Source organism: Dendrobates tinctorius, unplaced genomic scaffold, assembly GCF_039654945.1.
Source record: "Dendrobates tinctorius isolate UK_male_01 unplaced genomic scaffold, ASM3965494v1 ptg000070l, whole genome shotgun sequence".
NCBI lineage: Eukaryota > Metazoa > Chordata > Amphibia > Anura > Dendrobatidae > Dendrobates > Dendrobates tinctorius.
Window position 1 is genome coordinate 18142149 of NW_027361738.1, and position 20404 is coordinate 18162552.

General features: G+C 39.8%; 1 protein-coding gene across 1 annotated transcript in view; it reads left to right on the forward strand.

Annotated features, from left to right (window-relative positions):
- HDAC9 (histone deacetylase 9) overlaps nucleotides 1-20404 on the forward strand; it is an 875224-nt gene that overhangs the window by 289753 nt on the left and 565067 nt on the right. Inside the window, exon 3 of the mRNA XM_073581439.1 lies at nucleotides 13151-13192. Within this exon, the coding sequence (XP_073437540.1) occupies nucleotides 13151-13192 (42 nt within the window). The remainder of the gene's footprint in view (nucleotides 1-13150; nucleotides 13193-20404) is intronic.

Consider the following 20404-nt stretch of genomic DNA (forward strand, 5'->3'; position numbering starts at 1 on the left):
TAGGCCTCAACCAATTACTTTTCCGGATCTCCAATTCAAGACTGGTTTGCGTTTTCATACTATTGGCAGGCCCAGGAACAGGGGATAGGACAGACCTTATAGTACAAAAGAGGGATCTTCTCTGAGTGCCACATTTCCAACCAAAGTTCTGCAGGCTTGGAAACTAAAAGAACGGCTTCAGAGATTTCCCATTTATGGACAATACCACCAAAGGATTCTGCAGATGTTTTATGGGGATATGATACTGCTCCACAATGGCCTTTTGAATGAAATTTCCTGCAGAACCAGAGTTCAGATAGACCGATTCAACAAAATGGATGTTGCCACAGGAAATGAATACTGACAGAGTTATTGAAGGAAAGGAGTAGTCCTCACCCAGTGTATCCTCTCCAACTGACCCCAGATTTTGGAGGAGCAGATTAAATGTTCAGGACTGCTGCAATAGAAGCATCTCCCCTCGGCATGAGGTGCCCCCTGACGATGCCCGGCCATCTTCACCAGGTGGACTTGTATGGACTTGAGGGTGTCAAAGCTGAGGTCAGCAGCATTATTGGCCTTTGAAAGATAGGAGCCAAGCCGACAGATCTTCACTTGCAGGTCACCTACCTGGAATGGTCTGGAAACTTGATGTCGATCTGAGTAGTCAGGGACACCAGGTCATCCAGCAAGGTGGAAATATGATGATCAGTCAGTTTGTCCTTAATTCTCCCAGAAAGGCCCTCCCAGAAGTCTGCCACCAGCACCTCATTTTCCAGAAAAGTTCGGAGGATAAGGTACAAAATTGGCGCAATCTGGGAAGAGAGGATGCTGTGGAAGAAATGCTGCCAGGCTCATCAAATACTTTGTGGAAGGCCTTAAGAAATATCTGCATATTGGAGACAAGAGGACCCTCTCGCACATAGGGGATTGAGTGATGCCAGATCTTCACCAGAAAGATGGGACATGATGAATGGCTCTTTGGCCTGATCTGCAGCAAACTGACACAACAAGAGCTCAAAAGGAATAGAGTAGAATCACCATCATAATGTGGTGGAGCCAACAGTCGGTGTTTAGAACCAGGAACATAGCTGGTAGGCTGGTGAGTCACGTCCGAGGTTGCCACAGCTTGGACAGGGGAGGATGTGGCAGCAGATGTCAGCGGGTGGTTACTGTCCTCAGATAGAAGATTTTGTCCTGCTAATCTTTCTGGCTGGAGATCTCCTGGTACAGGTTGGATGAAGATTGAGAGCCAGCAAATTTCATGGACTGAGCAAACTAATGGAAATAGTGGTGGAACCACTGTGCCATGGACAGTGGAGAGCCAGGAAGGGTGTTAATAGGTGAAAACCTGAATCTTCACCAGAGCCCCTGAAGTTGTGTTTAGACTGTGCTCCAGATGGATACCTTGTGCTACTCCAGGACAGACCTCAGACACACTGCAGCTGACCCTAAGGGGCAAGTAGTTTGGACGGCCAGGAATGAATGATGCTTGACAAATACAGGCAGGCATGGTAGGTGCAGACACATACAGCTGGTATACAGACTGGCACAACAGGTGCAGACAGGTATGGATGGTATACAGACTGACACCCCAGATGCAGAGAGGAATGGCAAGTATATAGACTAACATTGTAGGTGTAGGCTTGTTTTGCTTGTATACAGTTTGACACAGCAGGTGCAGGCAGGTATGGCTAGTATACAGACTGGCACAGCAGATTCAGGTAGGAACGGCTGGTATACAGATGGGTAGATGCTGAAAGGCAAAAGCAGGGACAGGCAGGAATGAGCATGAACAAATGGGTACTGGTAAGTTCTGGCAGTAACTAGGGGATACTGGCAGGTACTAATAGACAGGGAATCTGAGAACTAGCAAGCGAGCAGACTAACTGACTTAACACTTTGCTCAGGCACCTTGCAACAGGTGGAGGTGCCTTAAATAATTTAATGTCTTCCAGCCATTGGCTGGGGACACTTTTGGATGGTGCACACTGTTTCTTTAAGAGACAGGGGGCACACGCCTTAAGCACAGTGTCCAGGGATCTGCCAGGCATGCACAGACCCCGGGAAACAGTAGGAAGAGGAGGACGCGAGGGATGAGGGCTGGGGTGGTGAGTGAGACAGCATCTTTGCCAGGGGAGGGGAGCATGCAGGGACACCAACACTGCATAGTGATAAAAAAAATTAAAAATAAACAAATTGAATAAAAATTTTAGGTAGCAACAACGATATTAATAATAATTGTTTACACTCTATATACTCTGCTCAAAAAATTAAAGAGAACACTAAAATACCACATCATAGATATCACTGAATAAAATATTCCAGTTGCAAATCTTTATTCATTCACTACACAGTCAAATCCATTGAGAATAATTAAACATAAAAATGATCAATGTAAATCAAAATTAATATCGCATGGAGGTATGGATTTGGAATGATAATAAAAATAAAAGTGGAAAATCAAATTACAGACTGATTCAACTTCTGTGGAAATGCCTCAAGACAGGGAAATGTTGCTCAGTAGTGTGTGGCTTCCATGTGCCTCTATGACCTCCCTACAATGCCTTTGAATGCTTCTGATGAGACAGCAGATATTCTCCTGAAGGATCTCCTTCCAGACCTGGATTAAAGCATCAGTCAACTCTTGGACAGTCTGTGATGCAACGAGACATGATGTCCCAGATGTGCTCGATAGGATTCAGGTCTGGGGAACAGGCAGGCCAGTCCATAGCATCAATGCCTTTATCATGCAGGAACTGCTGACACACTTCAGCCACATGAGGCCTACCAATGTCATGCATCAGAAGGAATCCAGAGCCCACTGCACCTGCATATGGCCTCACAATGGGTCTGAGGAATTCATTCTGGTACCTAATGGCAGTCAGGGTACCTCTGGCTAGCATATGGGGGAACTGTGCAGCCCTCCAAAGAAATGCCTCTCACACCATTAGTGACCCATTGCCAAACTGGTCATGATGGAGGATGTTGCAGACAGCAGAATGTTCTTATGGTGTCTCTAGACTCTGTCACATGTGCTCAGTGTGAACCTGCTTTCATCCATGAAGAGCACATAGCGCCAAAGTCGAATCTGCCAATCTTTGTGTTTTCTGGCAAAAACCAATCGCCCTGCATGGTGTTGAACTGTAAGCCCAACGCCCACTTGTGGATATTCAGCCTTCATACCATCCTCATGGAGTCTGTTTCTGACTGTTTTGGCAGACACATGGATGTTAGTGGCCTGCTGGGGGTCATTTTGCATTGGTCTGGCACTGCTCTTCCTGTTTCTCCTTTCACAAAGGAGGAGGAAGCTGTCCTGCTGCTGGGTTGTTGCAAGCCTACGGCCCCGTTCATGTCTCCTGGTATCTGCTCAATGCTCTGGACACTGTGCTGACAGACACAGCTACCCTGCTTGCCACAGCATGCACTGATATGCCATCCTGAATGAGCTGCATTACCTGAGCAACTTCTGTGGGTTGTAGACCCCACCTCATGCTACTGTACAGCACCTCTTGGGGTGAGAGCAATGACAAAAAGGCAAAAATGACCAGAACAACAGCCAAAAAGGATGAGAACACAGAAATTGTCTATGGTTATCCCCCGCAGAACCACTCCTTTAATAGGGTTGTCTTGCTAATTGCCTATCAGTTCTACCTGTTGTCTGTTCCACAACAACAGGAGAAATTCTGTCGGTGTTGCTTCATAACTGGACTGATTGATTTCACAGAAGTGTGATTGACTTGGAGTTCCATTGTGTTGTTTAAATGTTCCCTTTATTTTTTGAGCTTGGTAGTTCCAACTGGTCTCTTGTATTCCACAGCTCTAGCATTATGCTACTATGATCTGCCACAATTGCTGCAATTCTGTAGCTTTGAGCTTTAGGCCCGTTTTGTGTCTATATACCGTATGACAATAGGGCATAAATAACCTGCAGTCTGTTTCCACCAGCAACCTGTAAGGTATTGAAAGCAGAAATATACTATATGTGTAATTAAAGACAACAATATTAAAGAGCTTAAATCCGTACTAAAACAGAGACAAGGTCATTGCAAATTAATTAGATATTTTTATATATTTTAATTGTAAAAAGTTGTTAAAGCTGGAATTAGAATTTAATGTATAAAATAACTAGAAAACCATATATATATATATATATATATATATATATATATATACAGTGGGGAAAAAAAGTATTTAATCAGTCAGCAATAGTGCAAGTTCCACCACTTAAAAAGATGAGAGGCGTCTGTAATTTACATTATAGGTAGACCTCAACTATGGGAGACAAACTGAGAAAAAAAAATCCAGAAAATCACATTGTCTGTTTTTTTTTCATTTTATTTGCATATTATGGTGGAAAATAAGTATTTGGTCAGAAACAAAATTTCATCTCAATACTTTGTGATATGTCCTTTGTTGGCATTGACAGAGGTCAAACGTTTTCTGTAAGTCTTCACAAGGTTGTCACACAATGTTGTTGGTATGTTGGCCCATTCCTCCATGCAGATCTCCTCTAGAGCAGTGATGTTTTTGGCTTTTCGCTTGGCAACACGGACTTTCAACTCCCTCCAAAGGTTTTCTATAGGGTTGAGATCTGGAGACTGGCTAGGCCACTCCAGGACCTTGAAATGCTTCTTATGAAGCCACTCCTTCATTGCCCTGGCGGTGTGCTTTGGATCATTGTCATGTTTAAAGACCCAGCCACGTTTCATCTTCAATGCCCTTGCTGATGGAAGGAGGTTTGCACTCAAAATCTCACGATACATGGCCCCATTCATTCTTTCATGTACCCGGATCAGTCGTCCTGGCCCCTTTGCAGAGAAACAGCCCCAAAGCATGATGTTTCCACCACCATGCTTTACAGTAGGTATGGTGTTTGATGGATGCAACTCAGTATTCTTTTTCCTCCAAACACGACAAGTTGTGTTTCTACCAAACAGTTCCAGTTTGGTTTCATCAGACCATAGGACATTCTCCCAAAACTCCTCTGGATCATCCAAATGCTCTCTAGCAAACTTCAGACGGGCCCGGACATGTACAGGCTTAAGCAGTGGGACACGTCTGGCACTGCAGGATCTGAGTCCATTGTGGCGTAGTGTGTTACTTATGGTAGGCCTTGTTACATTGGTCCCAGCTCTCTGCAGTTCATTCACTAGGTCACCCCGCGTGGTTCTGGGATTTTTGCTCACCGTTCTTGTGATCATTCTGACCCCACGGGGTGGGATTTTGCGTGGAGCACCAGATCGAGGGAGATTATCAGTGGTCTTGTATGTCTTCCATTTTCTAATTATTGCTCCCACAGTTGATTTCTTCACTCCAAGCTGGTTGGCTATTGCAGATTCAGTCTTCCCAGCCTGGTGCAGGGCTACAATTTTGTTTCTGGTGTCCTTTGACAGCTCTTTGGTCTTCACCATAGTGGAGTTTGGAGTCAGACTGTTTGAGGGTGTGCACAGGTGTCTTTTTATACTGATAACAAGTTTAAACAGGTGCCATTACTACAGGTAATGAGTGGAGGAAAGAGGAGACTCTTGAAGAAGTTACAGGTCTGTGAGAGCCAGAAATCTTGATTGCTTGTTTCTGACCAAATACTTATTTTCCACCATAATATGCAAATAAAATGAAAAAAAACCAGACAATGTGATTTTCTGGATTTTTTTTTCTCAGTTTGTCTCCCATAGTTGAGGTCTACCTACGATGTAAATTACAGACGCCTCTCATCTTTTTAAGTGGTGGAACTTGCACTATTGCTGACTGACTAAATACTTTTTTTCCCCACTGTATATATATATATATATATCCTAAAAACATGCATTTAGTGGAAGATAAAAAAATATTTGAAAGCATTTCTGTCTTTTGGGATTTTCTCAAGCTTCGCTAATCCTCTATATTGTTTTTCACCAAAATGCTTAATTCAGTAATATAACATTTTCTGAAGTTAATTAAATTTATGAGAAAGGGGTGATTGCGTACTTATAATGTGATTTAATATCTCATGGAACTTGGTCTCAGCGCTGAACAGTCACAATTATTTTTACTCTGCGTGTTTTCCAAAGAAAATAGTGGCGCTGTATTTGTTTCCATATTCTTGACAGCCGATGATGCTAATGGATGCATTTATACTACTTTAGTCAGCTAGAATCCACTTATTTAGCTCAAGTTCACTTTCAAAGATAGAAAACTGTAACCAACCCTGACTGTTAGCATGTTAGCTATTACTACACTGTAATCCACAATGAAAATGTTAGCTGTAATACATTTTATGGATACATTTTATGGATCTGTTGATTGCGGATAAATTGTATTTTAATAATTAAATTAGGAAAGTTGAGGCTTTACCGCTTTTCCTTACATTTGTAAAATGGCATATTTACTAGACTCAAGGTGAATAAAAGAGTGATATCTTGACTGTTTTTTTAAGAAAATACCATTTCTAGGATTCAGATAAATTCATATCTATATATAAGAAAATTAAAGAAGTTTTCTATGATTTTTCAAAAAGTTTACAGAGGGAAGGTGCTTATAAAAGAAAGCGGCAATTCTTACCATAGGAATCTCCCACTGGCTCTGGTGGCTTTGCTGTGACTGAAGGGAAGGTGAAGACACCATGACCACCAGACACCTGACTACTGAGACCAGTGATTGACTGCTTTATAGGACATCATTACACTTGTGATATTAATCACTAGTCACCTGACTTCTGAAATCATTGATTGGGAAGTGACTAATAGTCTGTAAGTCATCACTTCCATCTCACTGAGTAGCATAGCTGCTCGTCTATCCCCTTAACGACCGCTGATATGCCTTTTAACGGCGGCAGTTAAGGGTACTTATGCCACAGCACCGCTTTTTAACGGCGCTGAGAAATAAAGGTATAGCGCCCCCCAGAGTCAGAATTTCTCTGGGGTCTCAGCTGTTGGAGGGGTAGCTGAGACCCTGGAGAACATGATTTGGGTCAGTTTTTTACCGACCCCAGTGTTGCGATCACCGTTATTAATAGTATAATGGTGACTGCAAAAAAAAGTCAGATTTTCCATCTAAGAGAGAAATAGGGTCCCCTGATCCCCTCCAGTACCTCCATTTTCCCAACAATCCCCAATAAAGTCCCCCGGGCCACCAGTGTCTTCTTCCAGGAGAAAATGGAGGGCGCATGCGCACTGCGCCCGCCGAAATCTGCCGGCCAGCACCAGGCAACAATAGGAAATTTTTCTATTGACCCTAATCACAGTAATCAAATTAAAAAAGCATAGTACATCAAACCCCCCTTTATCACCCCCTTAGTTAGCTAAAAATAATAAAATAAAAATAAATATTTATTTCCATTAGGGTTAGAGTTGGGCTAAAGTGAGTTGGGCTACAATGAGTTGGGCGTTTCCACTGTTTAGGTACATCAGGGGGTCGCCAAACGCGACATGGTACCCACCATTAATTCCAGCAAATTTTGCGTTCAAGAAGTCAAACAGTTCTACCTCCTTTCTGAGCCCTGCCATGCACCCAAACAGTGGCTTTTCCCCACATATGGGGTATTGGCGTATTCAGGACAAATTGCACAACAAATTCTGTTGCCCATTTTCTCCTGACACCCTTGTGAAAATAAAAAAATTGGTTTCAAACTGATTTTTTTGTGAAAAAAGTAAAATGTTAATTTTTTTCCTTCCACAATGCTTTAGTTCTCGTGAAGCAACTGAAGGGTTAATAAACTTCTTCAATGTGGTTTTGCGCACCTTGAGGAGTGCAGTTTTTAGGATGGTGCCACTTTTGGGTATTTTCTGTTATATTGACCCCCCAAACTCACTTCAAATGTGAGGTGGTCCCTAAAAAAATGGTTTGTTGGAAAAATAAGAAATTGCTGGTCAACTTTTAACCCTTATAAAGTCCTAACAGAAAAATTATGTTTCCAAAATTGTGCTGATGGAAAGTTTAAATGTGGGAAATGTTATTTATTAATTATTTTGTGTGACACCACTCTCTGATTTAAGTGTACAAAAATGAAAAATTTTGAAAATTGCAAAATTTTCAAAATTTTTGCCAATTTTCATTTTTTTCATAATTAAACGTAAGTCATATTGAAGAAATGTTACCACTAACATGAAGTACAATATGTCACAAAAAAAACAATCAGAATCAGTGGGATATGTTGAAGCGTTCCAGAGCTATAACCTCATAAATTGACAGCGGTCAGAATTGTAAAAATTGGGTTGATCATTAAGTACCAAATTGGCTCTGTCACTAAGGAACTAAATTGTGGCCTGGTTGGCACAAAGTGAGGTGGTTTACTAGAGTATGGACCATCTTGGTTGGGTACACTCCCTTATAGTTGCTTACCGCCTAAAACTGTTCATTCAGTCATGTCAATAACTCTGGAACCTGATATGATCTCAAGATGTTGGTGACAGCTCTACATATGGGATAACATGTGTCATTATGCCAACTGAGGTGCATTTGGCTTCAGAAAGAGGTATAATATTTAGTAAAGTAGACATACAATAGTATGAAACATGGGGAAAATTCTGTGTAACACAGTGTAGCGCTGTGGATGGCTCATGGAGCACTTCTAGGTTTGTGTTGCTGTACAGACTTGTGTACATGACTACTGTGTGCCTGGGTCCCAATGTTGTGTGTTTTGCTCCAGTGTAAAACTGTGCTCTCAACAACACAAATGTTTTGAGAACTTTATGTGCACAAAAGTTATTTTCTGCCTTTTAACTGAAATATTGTGATTAAATCTATTAATATTAATTGAACATAGACACAAAAAGCAACAGTGTATCAAGTAGATCAATTGAGCAATCATTGCATTATGAGAAAAATGACAAATGTAATGTCATATTGTTCCCTGAATTTAAACATTTTTCGTACACTTGTTCAAACAAAGAGGATTCAGGCTATGTTCACAATGCGTTTTACCCTTAATGTCACTAGCTCTGTCAGGGCTTATGTTTGAAACCATGGAAATGGGATTTGGGAGTAGGCGCTGACCTGATGGGACCATTAACTGTAATGATGTGTGCCCTGTCGGTCACTATTTTTGTCTGTATCCTCCTATTTGAGGCTGGCACTAAAACGCAGTTGACCATGTCTTAGAGCCCACCTCAAATAGGCGTGTATGGTCAAAAAGGATGTCCCACAGAGCACATTGTAATGAAGCACACGCCATCTGCATCATTAAAGTCAATGGCTGTGTCAACATAAACACCCAACTCCCGTTTTCCAGGGCTTCAGATGTAAACCCCAACGGAAAAACTGAAGTCAGGGTAAAGCTCAAAAACAAATTCAAAATATGTGTAAGTTTGCTGATTTATAAATATATTATGTGGATGTTCAGCCTTATTACCTACAATTATAATATAATGTTTGTCTAGGTCCTCATTTTCTTAGTGCTGATTTTCTACCTTGGCCTTTATTGGATTTAAAATTCTTCATGAACAGAAAGTTGATGTTTTGCGATGACTTGTGATGTCATCCATTCTGGATTCGGCATTGTTAGCATCTGTTTCCAACAATGGTTTAAATTGACACTCAGGGGCAAAACCAATTAAACCAGCAACACTCTATTAACAATGTTTGAGTATCATATTTTATCTAAGCCATACATTTTATCATAGAACACCAGAGTTTTGTGACACTGGTGTATTTTACCTTATATTGTTCTCCTGTATTATATGTTAGATGGAGGATGAACAGCGTTACACCACTACAAGATACTCTACTATGCTTTGCAGAATATTTTTTTAAATAAGAAATATAAAGCAAGTTCCATGCCGCCAATGAACCTTTGGCCAGTCTTACACGTATATGAAACACAATTAACATAGTAACATAGTTTTGAAGGCTGAAGGAAGACCTTATGTCCATCTAGTTCAGCCTATTTTTAGTGCTGCTGTCTGCATTGTTGATCCTGGGGAAGGCAAAAAACCCACAGAGTAGAAGCCAATTTTCTCCATAGGGAAAAAATTCCTTCCCCTAAGCTGGGTCAACCATCTACCTATAATATTCTGTTATTCGTAACCTTCTATACTGTTACTCACAAGAAAAGCATCCATTCCTTTCTTAAATTCATTCAGTGAGTTGGCCATCACCACTTCCTCAGGAAGAGAATTCCAGAGCCTCACTGCTCTTACCGTGAAGAACCCTCTTCTATGCTGGTGCAGAAATTGTCTTTCCTCCAAACGAAGAGAATGCCCCCCTTGTTCTTGTCACAGTCCTTGGTATGTAGGGAAGGTGACCTGATGGACGGACGGATCTGTCAGTATAGAGAAGGAAAGGTTTGCACAGTTTAGATAGTTGTCAGTGACTATAGTGGAGAAACAGCTAGGAAAGTGTAGTGGACGTGCAGTACCAGGGTTGACCATTAGAGGGCAGGGAGGAGTGTGAGCAAAGGACTTTATATCAGCTTAGGGCTTAAGAAACCGTTGGTCATGGGGCAGTTACAGGGAACCGGGAATGATATAAATACTGAGGGAGGGTTCCAGAAAGTTCCAGTCCCCAGGGGGAGCTCAGGTGACAGGAGGACTATGACAGTTCGTGCACTGTGAGGAAAACCAGACCAGGGGGACTGAGGAGAGAGAACCTCAGGGGGGTGGTCCTGACAGGAAGAACCACAGAAGAGACGAGACACCGGGTGTGGGACACCGTATTTGACACGACGCCTGACCAGTAAAATTGCTGTTGGTTTACGGGCCTAAGGCGGCCACAGTGACTGACCTGTCAGGAGCGTCAAACAGTGAAGAAGGGACGGTATGTGCATGTACGTCCCTAATGTAAAAGTACGGTGTGTATAACGGGCCCTGGAAGTGGTGGGCCATGAAGTGAAAAGAAGTGCGGTGTACTGCGGAGGGAGTCAAGTGGGCGGCAAGAGAGAATAAACTTGGACCTGTTGCACCTAGAATCTGTCTCCATCTTGTCTCTGTTTCGTCTCTGCGCAGTCAGAAGAGGGACCACCCCCCAGCTCGGCCTACCCACTCTACAGGTACAAACAGTTTATTGGAGAGATCTCTGTATTGCCCTCTGATATACTTGTACATATATATTAAGTCTCCCCTAAGTCTTCTCTTTTCTAGAGTAAATAGACCTAATTTTGATAACCTTTCTGGGTATTGTAGTGAACCAACTCCATTTATCATTTTAGTAGCCCGCCTTTGAACCATTTCAAGTTCAATAATGTCTTTCTTGAGCACCGGTGTCCAAAATTGCACACAATACTCCAAATGTGGTCTGACGAGTGATTTGTTCAGAGGGAGAATTATGTTTTCATCTCGTGTCCCCAGACCTCTTCTAATGCATCCCATGATCCTATTTGCTTTGTTGGCAGCTGCCTGACACTAGGCACTCCAATTTAGCTTCTTATTGACTAAGATGCCTAAGTCTTTTTCCATGTCTGATTTCATGCTCACATATATCTAAGAGGTAATTGCTTCATATACATGACGCAGTTAGCACAGGTCAGGAAATCCCGGGAGCTGACCCGGTCGTCTAATCCAAGTATGGACCGAGTTTCAAGTTTGTAGTTTGATTGCATACTGCTACAAAACAACCATTATCCAGACTATAAAAAATAGACATTTTATGTGTCAATATACCCAAAGTTGCCAACTGTAATGCATCAAGCGATAGAAAAAAGTACAAAATTTGGAACAATGTTACATTAAAATTGAGGAAAACCTTTGTTGAGATATTTCATGATGGCTCAATTGGCAATGACAATTGTCTGCAAATCGTTGCCTCTCTGCCTTGTCTGCAAATCATTTATTCAGAGAAATTACACACTGCGCAAAGCAATCAAGAATATTAATGTGTATTTTGTAAGATGTCCAATAATATGAAAAGGAAAAAATACTAGCTTGCTTGCTTGTGGAGTAAATGGCAGACCATTTGCATGCATAAATATTAAAATTGAAGGAAAAAAACGAACTACTGTATATGGTCAAAAAAATAATCTTGTGAACCAATTCTAATAAATAATTAAACACAAAGCTTATTGAGACAAAAAAGGAAGGGATTTAATACGGTACTAACGACAACAAGTTTGTACCTGCAAAATACACAGGTGATCAATTGATGCTGACAAAGATTAAAGAAAGGTTTTTTGAAAATTAAAAAAAAAAAATTATAAAAAGACACAACAGTGAAAGTTGGTAGTGATACAAACTGCAGTAAAAAATGAAAATTCATAAAGTGAAAAAAATATTTAAAATATATATATATATATATATGTAAGGCAAGGGTATAAACAAGGGAAATGCATTTATATAAAATATACTTATAAGTAAAGATATATGAGGACTGAGGTACATAAATTTGTAAACCATGTGTATGCAATTAGTAAATTATGCCAGACTGATAACAAATATATATATAAATATTATACAGACATTGGAAATAAAGTGTGTGTGTCCCTTTAAGAATAGAAAATAGAGTGGAATGTCAGCATACCATTGCACTACATGTATGGTAAAATAAAGTGCATATGCAGTAGATGTGATTAATGATAAAGCCACAGTGGGTAGTCTGTCTGCAGTAGCAACGCAATAACAAATATAGTGTTATCATGAGAACCTCGACATAGTGCAGGGACAAGGTAACCTGAATGCAAAGTAGCAGACACAGCCATAATAAATTGTATGTCTGGTGATTGCTGTAGTAAGCGATTACCTGTATGGTCACTGCGGTACGAGCAGGAACACGCCCCGACGCGCATTTCGGATCGAGTCCTGCATCAGGGAGAATTTATGCCCCAGAAACAAGCTCAGTGGCTTTATAACTGCTCAGCATGGATCAAGGGTAAAACCTATAATGGAGAGAGAGGCAATTGCAGGTCCTACTTCCAATCAATCCACCATGTCATAAAAATTCAAGCCCAACAAAGAATCTTATTTAAAGCATCAGCAACATCTCTGTTTTTATGAGGAAACTCAGCTTTCTTGGACATTTTTTAATCTTACATAGCTCGGGTTTTCACTCACCATGATTTTGCAGGCAAATACTATGTAAAAAAAATACTTCAAGACTATGAAATATTGTGGTGATTTTTTTTGTTTCTACACAATAACATGTAGATTGTGTTTCATCCCTTCCAGATCTCTTTTTCACAGCATTGTAAACAAGCTATCAGTTAATATCAATGAGTCATAGTTCTGTCACTTGCTAATTATCTTTTCATTCTTCCCTTTTATCACAGTAAAGCAAGGATGGACAGACGAGTTGCCAACAGTCATTGTCGGTAAGACGAAGACATTTGTTATTTCTATTTTACAAACAAGTAACTTTAATATAACAAAAGAAGTTAACCCTTTGCAGAAAATTGCATTATTGTACCGCTGTCAGTCCATGGGGGGAATTTTTGCAATGTTTTTCATGGTGGGATTTTTTTGGCAAAAAAAACCAGCAACAAAACATTCAGATGTAAGTCACTATCCAAACAGTGCTTTTATATTGCTGGTAGTAGGCAATAATTCTGATGCACTGTAGATTTTAAAAAAGATTTGTGGAGCTAAAGGATGGATCGCAGAAGAATATGACTAATGGCAAGCTCAAGTAGGGTGATTGAAGGCTGAGTTCAGAAAATATTTCTTTGGTTTGTTACATACATTAGTTTTACTGCCATTTGTATGAATAAATACATACTTGTATACAAGCCTTTTAACTAGTAAGGAGTTGATTACATTATGTTTGCTTGTTTTTTCTGTCTCATAACAGAAGAGATGGTATGTTCAGCTTTATTGTAGAGCTTTGTTGATTTAAGGAAGTCTGTCAGCACAAAATGATGATTCCAACCAAGTACAGAACCTTGTTAGAATAATCTATTGTTGCATTTTCCAGAAGTCTCTCTTTATCAAAATATGTTAATGAGGTACTCTGACTGAAGTCTCCATCTGAATGGGAACCTATGAAAAATCCTCTGTTTAGACTGAAGTCTATATCTCTGTGGAGGGGAACATGGAGACTTCAGTCTTAGTGAGGATTGGCATAGACAGGGACCTGGAAAACGAGAAATGCCTTAATGTGGCTTCCAGGTACACATAACTTGGCCATTTTATGCGCTAAACTTTCTCAATTTTTCATATTTCTAATGCAGTAATGCAATTCATTTTTCATTTTTCATATTTGCATGTTATGGCGCTAAAGTGTGCTTCCTTTTTTGCTTGAATGTATATGAGTTGGTGACTCTAGGTTAAGCACCTGTTGACACAATGTTTATGCTTGGATGTGAAGGTCAGTTTTTGAAATTTGTATTCATTTACTTTCTGACTGAGCACTCCACTTGTTAGCTGCAGGTGTTTTTAATCAAAGCAGGGCCACTTCCCCTCCACAGAGATAAAGACTTCAGTCTAAACAGAGGATTTTTCATAGGTTCCCATTCAGATGGAGACTTCAGTCTTAGTGAAGATTGGCATAGACAGGGACCTGGAAAATGAGAAATGCCTTAACGTGGCTTCCAGGTACACATAACTTGGCCATTTTATGCACTAAACTTTCTAAATTTTTCATATTTCTAATGCAGTAATGCAATTTATTTTTCATATTTGCATGTTATGGTGCTACAATCAAGGAAGATGGACGCAGAACAAATAGATGGGAAAAAGTGGGGAAAAGCAAATCTGTGCCTCTGTGTGAAGGCAGCTGGTGAGATGTTCTTACAGTGGCCACTTGGCAAATCTAAAATGGCAACCATCGACAGGCATAATGCAAATTAGTCCACTTACCAAATCCCTTAGGTTGTCTGGCCTTCACCTTTAAACCATATACAGGAATATGAACTTTATAAGAGGCCTCTGGGCTGGGGCCACAGAATAAGTTAAGTTGCTGTTCGGTGTTGCAAGCTGGCAGGTGTGGTCAGGTAGCCAGGTCAAAACCAACAGCGTAGGAAAAGTACAAAATCAGAATCTGAAAGAATAGTAAGAAACACAAGCTGAGGTCAAAACAAGGAACAATGATACAACAAGGAGCTAAACAGACATTGCTGAACTAGTGATGAGCGAGTATACTCATTACTCGAGATTTCCCGAGCATGCTCGGGTGATCTCCGAGTATTTGGATGTGCTCGGAGATTTAGTTTCTGTAGCCGCAGCTGTTTGATTTGTGGCTGCTGCTAGACAGCCTGAATACATGTGGGGATTTCCTAACAAACAGGCAATCCCCACATGAATTCAGGCTGACTAGCAGCTGAAAATCATGCAGCTACGGCAACAGAAGCTAAATCTCCCAGGACATCCAAACACTCTGAGATCACCAGAGCATGCTCAGGAAATCTCGAGTAACGAGTATACTTGCTCATCACTAGACTGAACCAGAGAAGCAAAAGACCATGGCTTTAATTTGTATTTCATAAACCAATAATACATGTGAAAATAAGCAAGTTTGCAATATATTTTATCAGAGAAATCAGCATATTTCTCTACCAGTACTGATCATTCATTTTCAAAATTCTCAGCTCCAGAGCAAAATCTGTATTCAGTGAAGACAGATTTTTACATAACTGAGATAGGAGATGTCCATTGTTTTTCTAAAAACTCATGTAGAGAGGAGGGAGCAGCTCTGCTTCTAACTGCTCTCTAATCCTCCTCTTCGCTTTGACATATATCTTGTTAGTATCCACTGTCATTTCCTATCTCAGTAAGGCCTCTTTCACATTTCAGTCTTTTGACGTCAGTCCCAAACCATGTAAAAAAACGGATCCATTGGAGATTTGCAAACAACTGTTGCACCGGATCCGTTTTTTGGACGGATCCGCTGCAGCAGCAAGTGAATGAAATTTTAAAGGAACAGAACTCTGGAAAAGGAGAGAGGGAGAGAGAGATATTTTTATTTTTTTTTCGGCTGTGCTAGAATGGCGTTTAGGGTTAAATTACATGAATAGAAGAATTTCCGGGCATGCACAGATTGAAAAAGTGGGTCCGCCGCAGAGAAAAAACTTTACTCTGTCCGTCTATGCCACACGGCGGATGCTGAAATACCAACGGATCCGTCAAATAACGGATACAACGGATGACCATCTTTCACAATCCGCCATTAATGTAAGTCTATGGAAAAAAAATGGATTCCACCCCCCAAAAAACGGATACGTTTTCGCAAAAAAGGGCGGATTTCGACAGACATAAAAAAACTGAAGTGTGAAAGAGGCCTAAGGTAACATTGTGTCTTCATTGAATTCAGATTTTACCTGTGAATTGAGAATTTTGAGAATGTATAATTGGTCCAGAAGTAGATTTTTTCTGATAATACATATTACAAAGTTTATTATTTTCTTGTGTACTATTGATTTCTGAAATAAAAATCTGCAGTTACTCTTTAAATTCTATTCCTTAATCAATTGATACGATAACAGGTTGGCAAATCATTACTTTTATATTGTATTTATTTCTTTACCAGATTGAAAGCATGCAGATAAGACACAGACTCCCCCCTCACTTCCTTAAACTACAATTTGTCTTTCCATTTCAATGATTGTTCGGTCATTCAGTTTCAAAATTCTCAGCGCTGAATTCAGAAAGCAGCAAATTGAGTTGTAATTGATGCAATGAAATATGTTGTGCAACGGAGCTTTGTAACGATCTGCCCTCTAACTGATCATTAAAACACTTATTAAGTCTCCAGGCATGTTTCTCCTGCCCTATAACGTACCCCAGGTGCTGTACCCAAGTACTTGTGGTCAAAACCTAATGAAAACAATAAAAGCCTTTGTTTTAGCCCTGCTGATTATTTAATCTCTAGTTTTCCAGTTTTGGTTTATAACAAACATTAACAATTTTTAGTGAATTGCTTTGATCATATGTGACCTTTTTTCACTGCGCAGCCAAGCAATCAGCTTTGCAATGAACTGTGGTAAAAAGTTCACTGTTGCTCGAAAACAATTTTTTTTAATGTCATTTAAGTATGTGTTTTGGTGTTCTGAGAGATCTTGATTATGAGCTAAGCACGAGTGTATGTTTTGGAATTTAATTCTGCACATGAAGTTTTGTTAGTTTATATCTACATAATAAGGCTGGGTACATTATCTTTGACATTTATTTAAGTTTATTTTTTTTCCATAAATCGTTTAATTTAAAAAAACCACCCTTGAGAAATTAGAAAATCTCTTTTCTAAAATTCTGTAAATACACAAAATGTATAAAAATATTTTTGCTAAATTTTTCTTCTTAATTTAAATTGTGAACCATTTTCAAATAAGTCAGAATGCCAAGGCTGTTGTAACTTACATTTCCTTACTTCAGTGACTCCTGACGGCCTTGTTAGTTTTCTAAGCAATTGGATGCATTTTTGTCCCCTGCTCTGACTTCTTGCTTTTGCTCCGGCACTGCTGATTTTGTCCATTTCTTAGCTGCCCTGGATCCTATATGAAATGTACTAGATAAAGCAACAAATGCCTAAGGATGACAGCATGCCTGGTGGTCTATTTAACCCCTTCATGACCAGAGGTATTTTTAGTTTAGCGTTTTCTTTTTTTGCTCCCCTTCTTCCCAGAGTCATAACTTTTTTTTATTTTTCCATAAATATGGCCATGTAAGGGTCATTTTTTTTGTGGGACGAGTTGTACTTTTGAACAACACTGTTGGTTTTAACATCTCATGTACTAGAAAACGGGAAAAAAAATTCCAAGCGTGGTGAAATTGCAAAAAAAGTGCAATCCCACACTTGTTTTTTATTTGGCTTTTTTGCTAGGTTCAATAAATGCTAAAATTGACCAGCCATTATGATTCTCCAGGTCATTATGAGTTCATAGACACCCAACGTATCTACTGTAGGTTCTTTATTTATCTAAGTGGTGAAAAAAAATTCCAAACTTTGCTAAAAAAATTGCTCCATTTTCCGAGACCCGTTGAATCTCCATTTTTCATGATCTCAGGTCGGGTGAGGGCGTATTTTTTTTGCGCCGGGCTGACGTTTTCAGTGATACCATTTTGGTGCAGATACGTTCTTTTTCTCGCCCGTTATTGCATTTTAATGCAATGTCATAGCAAACCGTAATTCTGGTGTTTTGAATTTTTTTTCTTCCTACACCATTTAGCGATTGGGTTAACCCTTTTTTTATTGATAGATTGGGCGATTCTAAACGCGGCGATACCTAATATGTGTATGTGTGAATTTTTTTTATTGTTTTATTTTTAATGGGGTGAAAGGGGGGGTGATTTAAAATTTTACATATTTTTTATATTTTTAAACACTTTTTTTTACCTTTGCCATGTTTCAATAGTCTCCATAGGAGACTAGAAGCTGGCACAACTCGATCGGCTCTGCTACACAGAGGAGATGAGCAGATCGCCTCTATGTAGCAGAATTACTGACTTGCTATGAGCGCCGACCACTGGGTGACGCTCATAGAAATTCAGCACTGACAACCATAGAGGTCTCCAGGAGACATCGGGTTGTCATGCCAACGCATCGGTGACCCGCCATTACGTAACAGGGGTCACCAGTGAGCCCATTTCTGGCCCGATGCCCAGAAGCGCCATTTAAATGCCACTGTCAGCATTTGACAGTGGCATTTAAGTAGTTAATGGCCGCGGGTGGATCGCGATTCCACCCGCGACTATTGTGAGCACATGTCAGCTGTTCAAAACTTGCTGATTGCCTGTGGTCACATGGTGCAGGAAAACCAGTCATGTCTGCGCTTTGCCTATTTAAGCTGACTCCACTGATTAGAGGATGCCAGAAATAGTTTTCTGTATACTGATCTAGGAGAGATGGACACTTTCTGGTGTACTGGTTATTACCAAAAGAGTTATGAGGGGTGTTTGGTTAACCCTTTCCTTTTACCCTAGGTGTCTTTCTATTGGTTTGTTGCATCTCGGGCTAAACACTTTATATCCCTTCGTGTATTTGTTGTGGTAACTCGTTTACTGTTAAAGATATCTATAACATTGTATGTAACCCCCCTTCTCATGTACAGCATCATGGAATTAATGGCGCTATATAAATAAGTAATAATAATAATAACAATAATTTCTCTGAGAGCATCTTGTGTGACTGAGTTTCAGTTCTGCAGTCTGTCTGGTTTCGTATTTCCCGATACATGTTTCAGACTAGTGCCACTTTGGAGCATAGTAAGGAATGAGGCTCAGGCATCTCCACCTTCAGGAGTAATCTAGGGAACAGGGATAGCTAAGGACCTCTAGCTTTAGGGTCACACTAAGAGCACAAATGCTGTCCCGCAGTCACAACTGAATTAAAATAATCACTTGATAAAACCCTTATTGCTGCTTCAGTGTTCCCATCCAGACTTTGTTCATTTTCTGCTGTAATGATGTACTATCCACCCACCCCAGTGACTGCTGCAACTAATCATAGGCCTCAGGTGTGTCCATAGTGGTCTTGTTAAGACAAGTGATTGACTACTTGTGAGTAGATGAGGGAACAAAGGGGATTTAACAGATGAATAATGGTTTTAACTTTTTTTTAATCTCCGAAATCTTCTTTATTTATGAACATACTAACATCCTAATTAACTTTAATCTCAAAGTTCTGATTAAATTAATGAACAGGTGAAAACAGAGTTGTTTTCTCATGATATTTTACGAGAAGAAGTTGGATAACACCTTAAAAGCAAATTTTAGCAGCATAAAGAAATATAACTTTCTTTACAGATGTATAAAACTCTTTAATGGGGGAAAAACAGTAATTAAAGTTTGAGGTGAATGAATAGTTAGGCGTTTGGCAAAATAACATGTTAGAAAGAATTTATTGTCAGTTGGTAAGTGCTGTAAAGCTCTCTTTTAATTAGACTTTCTTTAACATTCACAGTTTAATAGATACTATTTGGCAAAACATTTTAGAATAAAAGATAAGATTGCAGTGACATATGGAGAACTAAAGTGCAGATTTTTACATATATAGTGATTTAATTATGTAGTAATTTTTATATGTACAGAATTGTGCAAAAGCTTTAGGTAGATGTGGAAAATTGATGCTAAGTGGGAATGCTTACAGTGAATCTGACAGCTGATACATGCTGCTCATGTATTAGCATGTATTAGGCACTGGCTGCATGAATTCAGACAGGTTTGTTTGACTCTGATATCTGAATGTTTGGCGTTTCAGAGAAAAACTTTAATAGCCTCCGGGGACTGTAAACTAGTCAGACAGGTGGATCTTGGTGGCTTCTCCCCACCCGCTGCCCTGAATTTATAGGTCTCTGCCTATGTGCACAAGTAGGCCGAGACCTGTCAATTTTATTTAACTTTGCTTGGACCATATCTACGTTTAAGCAACTTATTATATTAGATGGCAAAAGAACTGAGATCGGGTAGATTAGCTACTTTTTCTCCTGAGCTGAAGAACCCATTTAGTAATTCTGCTCACTCTTGATATTCAGTGACATACTCTCCCTTACCATTAATTAGGGAACCCACCTATATAGATCTTGGGATATTTTTGCCAGTTTCTTGGAATTTGTCTTACTTTCCTTGGCTCCTTGACATTCATTTTCTACTTATTT